The following is a 16,671-nucleotide window of genomic DNA, read 5'->3' as shown; positions in this document are numbered from 1 at the left end:
TCAATTCAAGCAGTTCTGTAACGTTCAGTCACTCCCTAGCTTCTGACAGCTGCTTACAAACAAGCGGCAAAGGTAAGACTTGACTTGTTTAATTCTGATTCCCACAAATACTTCCCATCACAGACTGGCGGGGCGAGGCGGGATGGGGTGGGGTGGGGGCTGGAAGCTGCTTCACTGCTCACAAACTGCTAGCCAGCCTTGCCTCCAACAAAATAACAAACTACACTGGCTGTCTGCCTCAGTGCATCAACAGCTGACCTGCTTCTCCGGGAAAGCTTACCCAGTGGCAGAAATGTGTCAGGGAGCTTTCCTAATGAGGATGCTCCCTAATTTCCCGCCCCTCCCGGCCTGTCACCATGGGACCGAGAAAGTTTAGCCCTTATTTTCCAAGGAGTGTGCGATCTCCTTCACCCTCCTCACAAAATGTACCACCTCACACTTATTGACACCGAAGTTCATTCAAACTCCCATATTGCAAGTGTATCAATGCAGAATTCCTATTTTTTGTCACAGCCCATTTAAACATTTATCCACAGCCCCCAATTTTGTGCTGTCCACAAATGTTGCAATTATCCATACTTACGATTTCCAAGTCCAAACAGTTTAAATAACAGTGGCACCCAGCATCTAGTGGAACACCATTTCGCACTTTCCGTCCTACCTCTTTACGATTTAGTTCCCCGTCCTCATCCTCAAAAGGACAAATCTCGATGAAGGAATCTGGGATATTCTGGGCTCCGACCGCAGTGATGTTGTTCACTGGCCACCTCTTTGGTCTGACACTGGGCTCTTTTTCTCCTTTTAAAATCCCATTGGTAAACGTCACACGAACTTCCTTCTGAAACACAGTCCAGTGGAAGGGTCACTAAAATAATGAGATTGAGTTACTGGAATCTAGTTAAATAATTTATTAAATATACAGTTTTGGTCACCTAGTTACAGGAAGGATGTAAATAAGGTTGAAAGAGTGCAGAGAAGGTTCACAAGGATGTTGCCGGGACTTGAGAAGCTGAGTTACAGAGAGAGATTGAATAGGTTGGGACTTTATTCCCTGGAGCATAGAAGATTGAGGGGAGATTTGATAGCGGTGTATAAGATTTTGATGGGTATCGATAGAGTGAATGCAAGCAGGCTTTTTCCGCTGAGGCCAGGGGAGAAAAAAACCAGAGGGCATGGGTTAAGAGTGAAAGGAGAAAAGTTTAAAGGGAATATTAGAGGGGGCTTCTTCACGCAGAGAGTGGTGGGAGTGTGGAATGAGCTGCCGGATAAAGTGGTAAATGCGGGGTCACTTTTAACATTTAAGAAAAACTTGGACGGGTTCATGGATGAGAGGGGTGTGGAGGGATATAATCCAAGTGCAGGTCAGTGTGACTAGGCAAAAAATGGTTCGGCACAGACAAGAAGGGCCAAAAGGCCTGTTTCTGAGCTGTAATTTTCTATGGTTCTATGGTTCTAAACGTAGGAGCTTAACCTAAATGCATTGGCTTGAGAATTAAATCATGCACAGGGAAATTTCAGGTTTTAGCGAAAGCCACCATTAGAAAAGGAAACCAAATACAGAATAGAATCATGAAATGATTACAGGACAGAAGGATGTCCATCGTGTCTGTGCTGCCCACTGCAACAGCAGTTCAGTCAGCCGCAACTTCTCCAACCTTTCCTTGCAGCCTTTTCTCCTTGGATAATTATCTAATTCCCTTCAAAAGCCACGACTGACTGCTTCCACCACACTCTCAAGCAGTGCATTCCAGTTCTAATCATTCACTACGGAAAACAGTTTTTCCTCATGCCCACTTTTGGTTCTTTTGTCATGTATGTTAAATCAGTGGCCTCTGATTCTCAACCCTTCTGCCAATGGAAAGAGTTTCTGCCCGTCTAACCTGTCAAGACACGTCATGATTTTGTACACCTCTATCAAATCTCCTCTGATTCTTCTCTTCTCCAAGAAGAATTGTCCCTGCTTCTCCAAGCTATCTGCATTACTTAAGTCCCTTATCCCTGGAATGATTCTCACAAATCTTTTCTGCACCCTCTTCAATGTCTTTCATCCTGTGTGATGCCCAGAATTGGCCTAAGGTCATGGTTTACCAGGTATCAGTGATCCCCGTGCTACTAAATGCTTGGGAGACTTGGACAACCTACAGCAGGAACCTCAAAGCACTGGAGAAGTGCCATCAATGGTGCCTTTGCAAATCTGGTAGCAAGATCAAACCAATGCTTTACATTTTCGCTCGTAAAAGGATCGAGAATGAGAAGGCATGGATTTAAAGTGATTTGCAAAAGAAGCAAACGAAATGAGAATAAACTTTTTCACACAATAGGAAGCACTGCCTGGAATTGTTGTGGAGACAGGTACAATGGAGGCATTCAAGAGGGCATTAGATGATTATTTGAATAGAAATGATGTGCAGGAGTAGAAGGCAAAGGCAAGAGAATGGCACTAAGTCATAATATTCAGAGCTGGTGTAGTCACGATGGGCCGAATAGCCTCATTCTGATTCTGCAATTATAAAACATAACTTCCTTGCTTTTGTACTCTATGCCTCCATGTATTAAGCTCAGGATCCCATATACTAATCTTTTTCTCAATCTACCCTGCCACTTCAGTCGTTTGCCACACATACCTCCAGGTCCCTCTGCTCCTGCACCTCTTTATTCTTTGCTTCTCATTCTTCCAGTCCAACTGTATCCCTCACAAAAATCCTTCAATAAAATCTCCATATAACATCATACATTAAGTTTTTCAGCAGTAGGAAAAAGGTCAGTATTGAAGTGTGTGATGTTACATAGAGGGAAGAAAGCAGGTACAGGAAGTACACTAAACCGAGCATCAAGCAGCCACCCAAGCTTCCATCTGATCTTCAAATTTAGAGTGGAGGTCTCCTTCTGCGACCAGGTTCTGAGCAGTGCAGTTGCTTCAGGAGTCTTGTGTCAGGTATACATACAATACGGCCTGCCCAATGGAGCTAGTTTTGAGTGATTACCGCCCCCCAGTGATGGGTCATGTTGGCTTGGGTGAGGACACTGCTGTTGGACCATCTTTCTTGCTACCAGATTTGCAAAGGCACCATTGATGGCACTTCTCCAGTGCTTTGAGGTTCCTGCTGTAGGAATTGTCCAAGCCTCCCAAGCATTTAGTAGCACGGGGATCACTGATGCCTGGTAAACCATGACCTTAGTCCAAAACTAGGGATCATAACTTTAACTTAGTCACTAATAAATCTAAAGTTAAAAAGTTTATTTATTAGTGACAAGTAAGGCTTACATTAACACTGCAATGAAGTTACTGTAAAAATCTCTTACGGAATTCAGAAGAAACTTTGCTACTCGGAGTAGGAAGAAAATAGATTACACTACCACATGGAGTGGTTGAGGCGAGTTGCATAGAAGCAGGTAAAGTGTAGTTAAGTAAATACGAGGAAGAAAGGAATAGGAAAATATATTGATAGAATGGGATGAGGTAAGGTGGAAGAAGGTTCATGCAGAGGGTAAATACTGGCATGAACCTGATGGGCTGAATGGCCTATTACTGTGCTTTAATAGCTTATGTAAGGAAGCCTGACATGGCTGGTACATTTTAAAACTATGGGTTCCTTTACTTACTGAAGTAGATGTGGGTAGAAACAGAGAAACTATATAGTTATGTGGCGCAGCAGCGGACCAGCTCTCAGGTACTGAGAAGACAGACTCTGTTGTGATCCTGAGGAGATTTGATTCTTCTAGCTGGGTTTCAGAAAGCAGGGGTTCTGGGACAGACACGGCAATATCCACCAGAGACTGTATAAAAAACACAAACATGCAAAGCATAACTAATACAACATTTTACTGCTAACACTTGCTTTAGTTTGACATATGTAACAAATTAGGGAGGCACGGTGGCGCAGTGGTTAACACCGACACCTCACAGCGCTAGGGACCCAGGTTCGATTCCCGGCTTGGGTCACTGTCTGTGCGGAGTCTGCACATTCTCCCCGTGTCTGCATGGGTTTCCTCCGGGTGCTCTGGTTTCCTCCCACAGTCCAAAGATGTGTGGGTTAGGTGGATTGGCGATGCTAAATTGCACCTTAGTGTCAGGAGGATTAGCAGGGTAAATATGTGGGGTTATGGGAATAGGGCCTGGGTGGGATTGTGGTCGGTGAGACTCGATGGGCCGAATGGCCTCCTTCTGCACTGTAGGAATTCTATTCTAAATTAATATTAATAAAGAGCTCACAGGTTCTGATAATCTGGCTTCCAAGCAAGAGTGTAGTGGCTTAATTTATTGCTCACAAGTGGGACAGGCTTTTTCTATTGGACTCACCCCAGGGTATTCTAACAACCAAGAGCGACAGGCAATCTGTTAACAATGCTCTCTGATGCCCAATAACATTGTGAGGTATATGGAAATCACATGCGATGAAACGTCCTCAAATTTATTTCTTCCTTCCTCTGGGGAATTTCCTTCCTCTCCCCATAAAAGAGCGCATCCTCTTCCCTGTCACAAGGAGTTATATCCAGAAAGCCAATTGGTAAAGGATATAATTGGAGCCAATCTTTACATATTTATTGACACAAATACAGATTACAAGGAAGCACCTCCAGCCTGTGTCTATGTTTATTTATAGCAGCACAAGTGAATCTCTAGTTAATGCCACCATCTGCTTACAATTAAACATAACTAATACGCAAACAACACAATCACCAACAACCTGTCCTGGTCCCTCCACGCCGACACTATAGTTAAGAAAGCCCACCAATGCCTCTACTTTCTCAGGAGGCTAAGGAAATTTGTCATGTCCGCGACAACTCTCACCAACTTTACAGATGCACCATAGAAAGCATCCTTTCCGGTTGTATCACAGCTTGGTATGGGCTCCTGCTCTGCCCAAGACCGCAAGAAACTACAAAAGGTCAAGAATGTAGTCCAGTCCATCACTCAAACCAGCCTCCCATCCATTGATTCTGTCTACACTTCCTGCTGCCTCAGGAAAGCAGCCAGCATAATCAAGGACCGCTCGCACCCTGAACATTCTCTCTTTCACCTTCTTCCGCCAGGAAAAAGATACAAACGTCTGAGGTCACGTACCAACCGACTCAAGAACAGCTTCTTCCCTGCTGCCATCAGACCTTTGAATGGATGTACCTTATATTAAGTTGATCTTTCTCTACACCCTAGCTATGACTATAACACTATATTCTGCACTCTCTCCTTTCCTTCTCCCTATGTACTTTATGAACGATATGTTTTTGTCTGTATAGCACGCACATACAATACTTTTTATTGTATCCCAATACATGCAACAATAATAAATCAAATCAAATCAAATGATCTTTGTCAGTATCCCAATGAGCACCGACATCCTACAATTTGTGATGCAAGATGTTAATAATGTATTGGCACACCAAAGCAACACTTGAATGCATTTTCTTAACTCTGAGCATTTCTGCCATGTGGAAAAACTGACAGTATTTCATATCTTATCCATTAAAGAATGTTACATTTATATAGGGCAAAGGAAGGAAATAGGTCCATCAAAGTTAACTCCAAGCAAACCTTCTGTTCACAAAGCAGCACCAATGACAAAATTATAAGCAGTCTGACCAAATCAAAAATACCTTCTCACTTCTAAGTATAAGTGCTATTATCATTGAAATAATAACTTTGAGGCCTGGACAAGAACAGGAATTTAAATTCCATTGCGACAGCTTGTGTATTCAATTTCAGTTTTTTATATAACTGGCACCAGTAACAAGTGATCATGAAATTGCTGGATTATTGTACAAACTCAACTGGTTCACTAATGTCCTTTCATAAATAAGTCTGCCTTTCTCAAATAACCTGGGTTATGCGTGACTTGTGTCCCACACCAACATGGTGAGGTGGCCTAAATAGCCAGTTCATCAAGGGCAACTGGGAAAGAAAGACATGTCGGTCTTCCTAGCAACACCCAAACTCCAGAAATGAATAAGTAAAAAAGACTTTAGGGTTTAGGTTTAAGGTGTGAGGAGCAAGGTTTAAAGGAGACGTACGAGGCAAGTTTTTTTTTTACACAGAGAGTGGTGGTTGCCTGCAACTCGATGCCAGGGAAGGTAGTGGCAACAGATACGATAGTGACTTTTAAGGGGTGTCTGGGACAAATACATGAATAGGATGGGACTAGAGGGATATGGTCTCCGGAACGGTCGGGGGTTTTAGTTCAGACAGGCAGCATGGTCGGTGCAGGCTTGGACGGCTGAAGGGCCTGTTCCTGTGCTATAATTTTCTTTATTCTTTGGCGGATCGTCCCTTTGTATTCTAGTATAAAATGAGTGATAACGAATTGTCAGGCTATCTTACATAGATGTAAAGCGGGATGTCAATTCACCTTTATGCTATTGCACAGATTCAAGAGCTATCCCATTGGGTGAATGCAAGAGTTTTCGTCAATGAAATAAATTCCAAAGTGAACAGATCCTCAACACAAGAATATTCATCTCAATCCAGGAAGCACAGGTTTGGGACATCTTAACTTACTTTTAATTGGTTGTTGACTGGTTGTAAGGGAAATTGCTACTCAACAGCAGAAAAGGTATATCATCAATACTTCCCAGCACCATCTGACATATCCAATCCAGGGTGCGAGCGACACTCAGTGATAAATTTGAAAATGCATTTATTTATTTATTAGTCACAAGTAAGGCTTAACTGCAATGAAGTTACTATAAAATTCCCCTAGTCGCCACACTCCGGTGCCTGTTCGACTCAATGCACCTAACCAGCACGTCTTTCAGTCTGTGGGAGGAAACTAGAGCACCCGGAGGAAACCCACACAGACACGGGGAGAACATGCAAACTCCACACAGAGTGTGACCCAAGCCAGGAATCGAACCTGGGACCCTGGCGCTGTGAGGCAGCAGTGCTAACCACTGTGCCACCGTTCCGCCCTATGTCATGGTGGGTAGAAAGAAGAATGTCAAATCATATTAATGTTATCACAAACATTGGTCTATATGCATCATTACCTTTGTTTCATCTGTTACAACTTGCTCCAAAGGATTCCCTAAAGGGTGGAGTGTTAAGGTTCTTGTAAAAGTACATTCTCCTAAGAATAAGAGAATTTGTAACATTAGCTCTTGTGTGCCTCATGGAATGGGTTTGACTGAATAGTTAAATGATGTCACATGTGTTTCTGGTGATAGCACACACCTTGAGTCAGAGGCAACAGGTCCACTGTGGCTTGGCCCAGCATAATAACCTTCTCATCTTTTTTTTTCTTCTCTTTAGGTAAAACCTCAATGACGGTCACTGTAGTTTCAGAGAAAGGAAGAACAGTTCAAAATAAGGCATGAATAATTCTCTCAGCACACTTCTCACAGTAGAACAGCACAAGGATAACAGGTTCTGAAATGACAAATGTAACTTTCGTCTCTAATACCTACTTCTAGGTTTGGTGTCAATTTTTGTCTGTTTATGATTTGGTGAAGCAGCCTGGAATATGTCCTATCTTTCAGACACCATATAAACGCAAGCTACTGTTAAATAATTTACTGCAAAATGTTTGTTTCAGGAGATTTTGCAGTTGTAATGATGGTGAAACTGTCAGTGTTTGTCATCATTATTCTATGAAATTGACAGCAACTTTGGGCATCTGCACATGGAAACCATGGAGTCAAACATGGAAACCAGAAGTTGCTGCAAGTGATTCCCCAGTCCTCCACACGGTGCACTGCTAAAATCAATGCAGATGGAAATCAATTAAAGATCACTGAATAGGCAGAAATATCCACTTTTTAACACTATTACTCTCGACATAAGTATTCTCGATAAAGAATGAGGTGTAACTGGAATTTTCAACAGAATACTAAGTCATAATTGTCAGGAAACTGAGGGAGTTTTACATAATCTATATTTGTAGGTATTACTGTATAGTGCGATAGTGTATAGGATATAGTTTTAAGTAAGTGTTTTAATTTTGTGTTTCTGCATTTGAAAGGGTTAATGACTTCAGTTTGCTTGCATGGTAATGAGGGTTTACAACATGAACGCAAGCAGGGCATAAAGGGAAACTAGCTTATTGCTTAGCAACCAGGGGCCACCCTAGGACAGAAAGAACTTTGAGTTAGTTGTAAGCTTGAGCCAGAGAAAGCCGGACACGAGGAAGGGAGCTGCATAAAGCAGAATTCCGAAAAGAATAAAATAAAGTACCAGAAACCAAGGAGTTGGGATAAAAAGAATGTCTCAGGAAGACAGTTAAATTAAAGGAACGAAGAACAAGAAGTGGAACATGGTCCTGTTCGGTGAAGTGAATGTAAAAAGCAGAGGAAATGCTCTGAGTTAAAGAGACAGTTGCAAAAACCAGGTTTAAAGTCGGTTTAGCGAGAAGCCAGACATCCGAGGTAAATCAGAAGTTTGGTGACCTTAATACAGTCTGTGAAGCAGTGGGGTTCTGTTGGTGTGGCTTGGTACCCGAGAGGTTGTGTGGAAGCTTGAATGCACGTAGTAACCCAAGGCAGAGGAATGCTGAAAGGAGAGACTAAAATCCTGGAAGTGGTTTCCTGGTGAAGGCATTCAAGAGAAAGCAGTGTTTGGGAGAAAATGCAAAATGTGTTTTTTTTTAAGTGGAGTTTGGAAATATTCGTGCGGAAGCTCGAGTTCCAGTGAAATCAGTTGGCTCACAGCATGACAAGCATCAGGGGGGATTCGTTAAAGTTATTTGGTAGTTCATCCACATCTCTGAACAAGAAATAAAAGTTAGGATCAATTGAGCCAGGGTCCCACTCTAGAACCTGATTGTCCAGTCGTAATACCAGCTGAGACTGTAACGTAATTTCTGCTGAACAACATCTCTGGCCCTGAAAAACTAAATTTATATTTGTGGTATGTCAAATTTCTTCATTCGATGATAAATATCCTAAAGATTTTTTAAATAATAGAAATTACTATTTTTCTCAAATTTATTTACGATAATTGCATGTCTATGTTGTAACTTTTACTTTGCTCTCTGTTCTGGGCAGCACGGTGGCACAGTAGTTAGCACTGCTGCCTCACAGCGTCAGGCACCCGGGTTCAATTCTCGGCTTGGGTCACTGTCTGTGCGGAGTTTGCACATTCTCCCCGTGTCTGCGTATGTTTCCTCCGGGTGCTCCTGTTTCCTCCCACAGTCCGAAAGGCGCACTGGTTCAGAGCATTGGCCATGTTAAATTCTCCCTTCGTGTACCCGAACAGGCACCAGAGTGCGGCGACTAGGGGATTTTGACAGTAACTTCATTGCAGTGTTAATGTAAGCCAGATTGTGACACTAATAAATAAACTTTAAACTTTAATTTTTAAAAGTGAATGATAAAATCGGTTTACGAAAAAAAAACATGGCTATTAGTGTGATAACCCCCATGACTGGCATGGGGAATCACTGATTGACCTCCCTGAGTTCCCTGGGGATTGGTAAATAACTAACCAGGTGGAGCTCGTATACCGAGCCCTGTATAAAGCAGGCCCCTGAGTGGGTCCATTATTGTATTGTCCTGATTGGGACCTGTTGTATTCACCACAGGCTTATGGTTTTTGCTTTGTTTATTTTGTGCAATAAAGCACTATTCCTTTACAGCCAATTCCTGGAGTTGTTACAGTTAGAAATCTGAAAAAAAAGAAAATGCTGGAAATATTCAGAAGGTCGAGCAACATTTGATGAAAGAGAATTAATGTTCCAGATCAGTAACCTTTCATCAAAACAGCTGACTAAGATGCAGCATTTTGGTCATATTCAGAGAAAAATAAAGTCAACTCTGAATGTATGGGTGATACCATTTGTAAGGGGATTCAGAATGACTTGGGAACAAAGATCAGCAGATCGGGGTAGATAATATCGAAGTAGATAGGATACAGAAAGAGTTATAAAGCACCCAAAATATACGGCTTGCATAGAGGTACTTAAAACCACTATTAGAGAATTTAGACATGTATTTTTGGAAACATATTGTATTAAAAGCATATACCTTTGTTAACAACATAATGCTCGTAAGGCATGATGGGGTGTAGTTAAGTAAAAAGAATCACATTCCTTAAAACACAATACTGATGCTGAGCAAAGGAAAAAAATAATTCTTGTCAGTAGTCTCCAGACAGCCCTTATGAATGGGATACACAATGAACCAAGGACACCGGATAAGGGGGTCTGGAAAACATCAGGAGACAAAAGTAAGACCCTTAAGATCCACAAGCTGATCACGCAGTCCCATGCTGCCCAGGAGTAGGTGTTATTGCCAAGGTATATATACTTATAATGATTGGCCCAAACCCAGCTGGGGTGGGCAAATAGTTTTTGAAAATTGTATAATTGAAGAACTAAGAGTATTGTAATTTCAGAGTTAATTTGGAACTGCTCCAAATCGCTCTCCCTCGTACGTTGACTAAGCTTGGAAAATAAAGAACGTCTTTTACCAGAGTACTGTCTCCGTGAGTCTTTGTGTTAGCTGAGCTGTAATTAAGAGGGGAATCCCCCACATGAAAGCCAGCAGAATACATAGTCTCTGAAAAACACTCCTACACTATGTTTCCACTTGATCATATCTGCAATACTTAGAATTCCAGTTGTAGGCTAAGTTATTGCTGTGACTAAATACTTGTCATCTGGCCCGATATCATATCACTGTATTTAATATTCCTGGGTTCAGTACTATTCGAACTTATCCTGCACTTCCTGCTCAAGGGGCAGAAATTGAGCCAAAGCTCAATTCTAATATGGCCCAATATTATTCATGTGCACGAAGGCAAGGACAGAACAATATATGAATGTTTGTGATTCAGTGTTAAATAAAGCAGAAACTCACAAATTACAGGTTTATGCACCAGGTTGTCTAATCCATGAATCCCATCCAATGTGCAGTCGAAACTGGTTGTGAAGTTGTACTCTACTTCATTTTCTACCATCTGCAATTTCCCCGAGTCTCCAAGCTGGAAGTTATTATACTCCACACGGACATAGGTCACTGGATTATCTCCTTTACTCCCTTTCTGCAAGAAAAATAGAACAGACGAGACATGACCGATACAATATTTTTAAATTTAAATGTGGCTTTTGAAAGAAAGACCTGTATTTATATAGCACCTTTCATGACCACCGGACGTCTGAAAGCGCTTTACAGCCAATTTAGTATTTCTAAAGAGCAGTCACTGTTGTAATGTCGGCAACGCAGCAGCCAATATGTGTACAGTGAACTCCCAAAAACAGCAGTTGTGATAATGGCCAGATGATTTTTTTTGGTGATAAGTACTGTCTAGGACACCAGGGAAACTCCTGCTCATCTTCACAATAGTGCATAGGACCTTTTACACTCAAGCAAGAAGGCAGATAGGGCTTTGGTTTAATGTATCATCCAAAATACAGCATCTCCAACAGTGCAACACTTTCAGTACTGCAATGAAGTGCCAACCTTGATTTTTGCACTCAAGTCCTGGGATGCAACTTGAACTCAGAACCTTGTGATTCAGAGGTGAGCATGCCACCTACTGAGCTACAGCTTACACAATAGTTCTGACTGCACGATAAACACAATAGCTCTGACTGCACGATACTGCTTAAGTGTTAATTATGACATCTTGTAGAAATTGTTATACTAAGTTAAAATTAACGATGGCAGCTGGTTTTAGCACACTCCTGTGTCATTTTGACTTCATTACCCATTAATCTACATCATGCCACCAGTAGTGAATGATTAACAGAGGAGTTAAATAGGAGGGAAAATGCTGCAGTACCAAAAACTGTGTTGGAGTACCAAATTTTTATATCATGATTAAGGGATCCTATAACTGCATCCAATCACTTCACAGACACTGAGTGCCTGCTTTCATCCACGCCAGCTGCAATGTGTAGGAGACAAGCGTACATTTACTGTTCGGATATTCTAACATACTTTTTAACCAGTATTTACATGAGACCATAAGATATAAGAGCAGAAGTATAAAATGCTGGTTAGGCCACAACTGGAATAGTGTGTGTAGTTCTGGTCACCATGACGGCGGCACAGTGGTTAGCACTGCTGCCTCACAGTGCCAGGGACCCAGGTTTGATTCCCAGCTTGGGTCACTGTCTGTGTGGAGTTTGCATGTTCTCCCCGTGTCTGCGTGGGTTTCCTCCGGGTGCTCCGGTTTCCTCCCACAGTCCAAAGATGTGCGGGTTAGGTGGATTGGCCATGCCCCTTAGTGTCAAGGGGACTAGTTAGGGTAAATGCTTGGGGTTATGGGTATAGGGCCTGGGTGGGATTGTGGTCGGTGCAGACTCGATGGGACGTATGGCTGCCATATTATAGGAAGGGTGTGATTGCACTGGAGAAGGTGTAGAGAAGATTTATCAGGATGCTGCCTGGTCTGCATTATGAGAAATGATCGGAAAGGCTTGGCTGCTTTCCTTGGAGTAGCAAAGGTTGAGAGGGGGCCTGATAAAGGTGAATAAGATTATGAGGGGCATAGATAAGATGAATAGGAAGGCACTTGAAATAACTCCTCCGAGGCTTCACCAAACTTAGACTTATTTATGTAGTCAGTAACACTCACACAGGTGCTTCCTCATACAGAGTATAAGCCCAGAGTGCCTGTAACCCTGACACTCCACATTATGTACACATGCAGGGCTCCCATATTGGACAAGCCACTACTACCTTAATCAGGGAGCTCATATTGTAAGAGGTCCACATTGTGGGCCTCATTACAGTCATTACAGCACTTTTTCCATTAGTAGAAGGGTAATTAACCGGGGGCAGAGATTTAAGGGAAGAGATAGAGGGCCAAGAGAAGTGGGAGACTGGAACTCGCTGCCTGAAAGGATGGTTGAGTCAAACTCTCTTAACATTTCATAAATATTTAGATATTCATTTGGGCTGCTGTAACCTCCAGAGCTATGGGCCAAGCGCAGGAAAATGGGATGAGTACAGTCAGATCTTTGTTGACCTGCTTGGACATGATGGGCTGAATGGCATCCTTCTGGGCTGTAAATGTCAATGAATCCATAAAAATAGGCCATTTGGCCCATCATGTCTGCTCCATTATTTAATGAGATTATGACTGCTGTGATATTCTAATCCTTAACTCCATTTTCCCGCCTTATCCCCATAATCCTTGATTCCCTTACTGATTAAAACTCTGTCTATCTCAGCTTTGAAAATACTTAATGACTCAGTCTCTACAGCCCTCTGCTGTAACAAATTCTACAGATTCACTAATCTCTGAGAAGAAATTCCTCCTCATCTGTCTTAAATGAGCAACCTCTTATTCTGAGATTATGCCCTCTGGTCCTGGAATCTCCCACAAGGGAAACAACCTCACAGCATCTACCCTATCAAGTCCTCTGAGAATCATATATGTCTCAATTAAGTCACCTCTCATTCTTCTAAACTTCAATGAGTGCAGGCCCAACCGACTCAATGTCTCCTCATAAGAAAATTGAGTTCATGATCCAGTTGTTGAAGTAAGGAAGCATTTTTATCAAAGTAAAATGTAGTGGCATTCTCAACTTTTGAGTCAGAGGTCTGTGGGTTCAGGTGCCACTCCAGGAGATGAGCCCAAAAAAAGGCTGGCACCCCAGTACAGTACTGAGGGAGTGTTCAACTGGCAGAGATGTTATCTTCTGCATGAAATGTTAAACTGAGGTCCCGGCTGCCCTCTCTCTAATGAATCTGCTAGCACTAGCACATGGTGGCACAGTGGTTAGCACTGCTGCCTCACAGCGCCAGGGACCCGGGTTCGATTTCCAGCTTGGGTCACTGTGCAGAGTCTGCACTTTCTCCCCATGTCTGCGTGAGTTTCCTCCGAGTGCTCTGGTTTTCTCCCACAGTCTGAAGACATCTTGGTTAGTGCATTGGCCGTGCTAAATTCTCCCTCAGTGTACCCGAACAGGTGCCGGAGTGTGGCGACTAGGGGACTTTCACAGTAACTTCATCACAGTGTTAATGTATGCCTACTTGTGACACTAATAAATAAACACTATTTCAAACAAACATCACAACAATGCATTATCTGGTTATTATCACTCTGATGTTTGTGGGAATTTGCTGTGTGTAAATTAGCTGTTGTTTTTCCTGCATTACAGCTGCAGCAGTATTTAACTGCCTGTAATGCACTTCCGGCTGTCATATTGATTGTGAAAGCTGCAATATAAATGCTAATCTTTCTTTTTCTTCATGGGGCATCAGCTCACAAATGCAGCCACCTTTTGTTTAAGCTGTAGATATACGAATTGTAAAAGTGCCTTAATATGTCCCAATTATAAAAGCTCTGATTGCCTTGGAGAAAGATACATACCAAGTTCCTGGCCTTCAGCACTGTGATTTGCACAGGCATTGGATTGCGTGCCTTGTATTCGGTCTCAGGGTTCTCCATGTGCACAGCCACCTATGGGACCGCAGTATGTCAGAGATTTCTTTTATGGTGATACAGGAACTGTTTTCAGAAAGAATAAATAAAAGGAGAATCACTAATGGCAGAAAATAGAATTCAAATGTACACAATATTTTACAATGAATGTACTTACAATAAAAAGATTGAACCACGATGGCACAATGGTACGACAAAGTACAGTCTTTTCACCTCGGTTTGAATCTGATCCAAAACAACAGAGGAAATTAATGTAATCTCTCTCCAAGTACTGCATAATGTTAACCGTGTTCCTAATATGCAAGTTGGCATTAATTTCATTCAAAGAAGCCATAAAGGTAACCTGTGGGTTTTTTTATTCATTCGTGGGACATGGGAGTCACTGGCTGGCCAGCAATTATTGTCCATCCCTAGTTGCCCTTAAACTGAGTGGCTCACTTGGCCATTTCAGAGGGCAGTTGAGAGTCAACCACATTGCTGTGGCTCTGGAGTCACATGTAGGCCAGACCAGGTAAGGATGGCAGATTTCCTTTGCTAAAGGACATTAGTGAACCAGATGGGTTTTTCTGACAATCGACATGGCCATCAGTAGATTTTTAATTCCTGATATTTTTTATTGAATTCAGATTCCACCATCTGTTGTGGCGGGATTCGAACCCAGGTCCCCAGAACTTTAGCTGAGTTTCTAGATTAATAGTCTAGTGATAATGCCACAAGGCCATTGCCTCCCCTTAGTTCAATACCGGTCACAAAGATTAGAATGTATTATTTTAGAACTGAGTATTAAGGAGTTGTCATGCGGTAGACATTGATTTATTGAACAGACTATGCTTTGATGTTAACATTTCTGAAAATTCAAAGATATTCTACCCCCAACACCAAAAAGCTTCACCTTAATAAAAAAAGCATTGTACTCATCATCCTCATTTACATTTGTATATAGTCCCATTGATCACTTTGTCAGAGCTCTGTGCGCGAATTGTTTTCCTACTCTTTTCGGAAAGGTGCACAAAAATATTGCCTAACCAGGGGAGGAATGTGGTAGCTTTTGTTTGTAATTTAACCCCCCCACCTTTCCTTGTCATAGTCTACACTATCCATTGCCCAAACAACAGAACTTGGATATTCCCAGATCTCCAACAATCTCACTGCATAGCAGAGAAATGGTCCTGGTTGATTAACACTTAATTTTGTATTTGTGTTTAAATTGGATTAAGTTTATTTATTAGTGTCACAGTTAGGCTTACATTAACACTGCAATGAGATAACTGTGAAAATGCCCCAGTCGCCACACTCCGGCACCTGTTTGGGTACACTGACGGAGAATTTAGCACAGCCAATGCACCTAACCAGCACGTCTTTCAGACTGTGGGAGGAAACCGGAGCACCCGGAGGAAACCCACGCAGACACGGGGAGAATGTGCAAACTCCACACAGACAGTGACCCCATTCGGGAATCAAACCCCTGTGAGGCAGCAGTGCTAACAACTGCGCCACTGTTATTGGGGGGGGGGGGGGGGAGCGGGGAAACTCCACAAACACTTTGATTATTTGCCGTGTGAAATGTTTCACCCAATATCTTTCTGCCTGTTGGCCCACAGCACGGTGAGGATGTGCTGGGCTGGAGCAGGCAGGGAATCATTGTGCAATGTCCCTGAGGGGGATGGACCCTGTTCACCATCAATATCCCCGGACCCTGCCTGGCCCTGAGGCTGTCACTCTCCCTCCCCGTCCATACCCCGGTTACCATCCGGATTCTCCACTGCTGCCTGGGCCGCTGGAAAGCCTGATCCCCACTCGGCGTCCGGCCGTCACCATGGCAACGGCAGCGCCGCAGGCGGCGGCGGCGGACAGTCAGCGAGCAGGAACAGCGGGCGCAGCCAATCAGTCAGCGCGAGCCTCCAGGGTAGCCAATGAGCGGGAGCAGTCGGGCGCGGCCAATGAGCGGAAGCGACGGCCGCACCCAATCAGCGAGCGCGGTGCGACCGTGGTAACCAATGGGCGAGTGCAATCGAGCACGGCCAATGAGGTGGAGCGGCGGGCGCAGCCAATGAGCATTAGGCCGTATCCGCAGCCAATGGGCGGGAGACAGGAGGTTTTGGGGGGATGGGGTTATGGCAATGAGCTGCTATCAGGTTGTGGTTGGTGAGCTGCTCCTCCTGGTTCAATAGGCAGAGCCCACATGTAAATTTGAAATAAAGAAAATGCTGCAAATATTCAGTGACTCTGGTATTTGTGGAGAGGGAGTTAACATTCTGCCGGTCAATAACCTTTCTACAGAACTAAAGGAAAGATGGGAATGTAATAGTTTTGTGCAAGGTGGAAGGAGAGACAAAGAACAAAAGAAA

At 43.0% G+C, this 16,671-nt stretch overlaps 1 protein-coding gene across 1 annotated transcript in view; it reads right to left on the bottom strand.

Moving 5' to 3' along the window:
- The window catches only part of cfap70 (cilia and flagella associated protein 70), a 72,032-nt gene extending 55,959 nt beyond the window's left edge, over positions 1-16,073 (bottom strand). The window contains exons 1-7 of the mRNA XM_078239898.1: positions 16,062-16,073; positions 14,252-14,341; positions 10,786-10,969; positions 7,166-7,264; positions 6,982-7,061; positions 3,604-3,777; positions 662-835 (exon numbers count right to left, since the gene is read on the bottom strand). Coding sequence (XP_078096024.1) covers positions 662-835; positions 3,604-3,777; positions 6,982-7,061; positions 7,166-7,264; positions 10,786-10,969; positions 14,252-14,341; positions 16,062-16,073 — 813 coding nt within the window. The remainder of the gene's footprint in view (positions 1-661; positions 836-3,603; positions 3,778-6,981; positions 7,062-7,165; positions 7,265-10,785; positions 10,970-14,251; positions 14,342-16,061) is intronic.
- Positions 16,074-16,671: the final 598 nt, after the last annotated feature.

The sequence above is a fragment of the Mustelus asterias genome, chromosome 23 (genome assembly GCF_964213995.1).
Source record: "Mustelus asterias chromosome 23, sMusAst1.hap1.1, whole genome shotgun sequence".
NCBI lineage: Eukaryota > Metazoa > Chordata > Chondrichthyes > Carcharhiniformes > Triakidae > Mustelus > Mustelus asterias.
The sequence above is the reverse complement of the archived record's forward strand: the minus strand, read 5'-3'. Positions and strand labels throughout refer to the sequence as shown.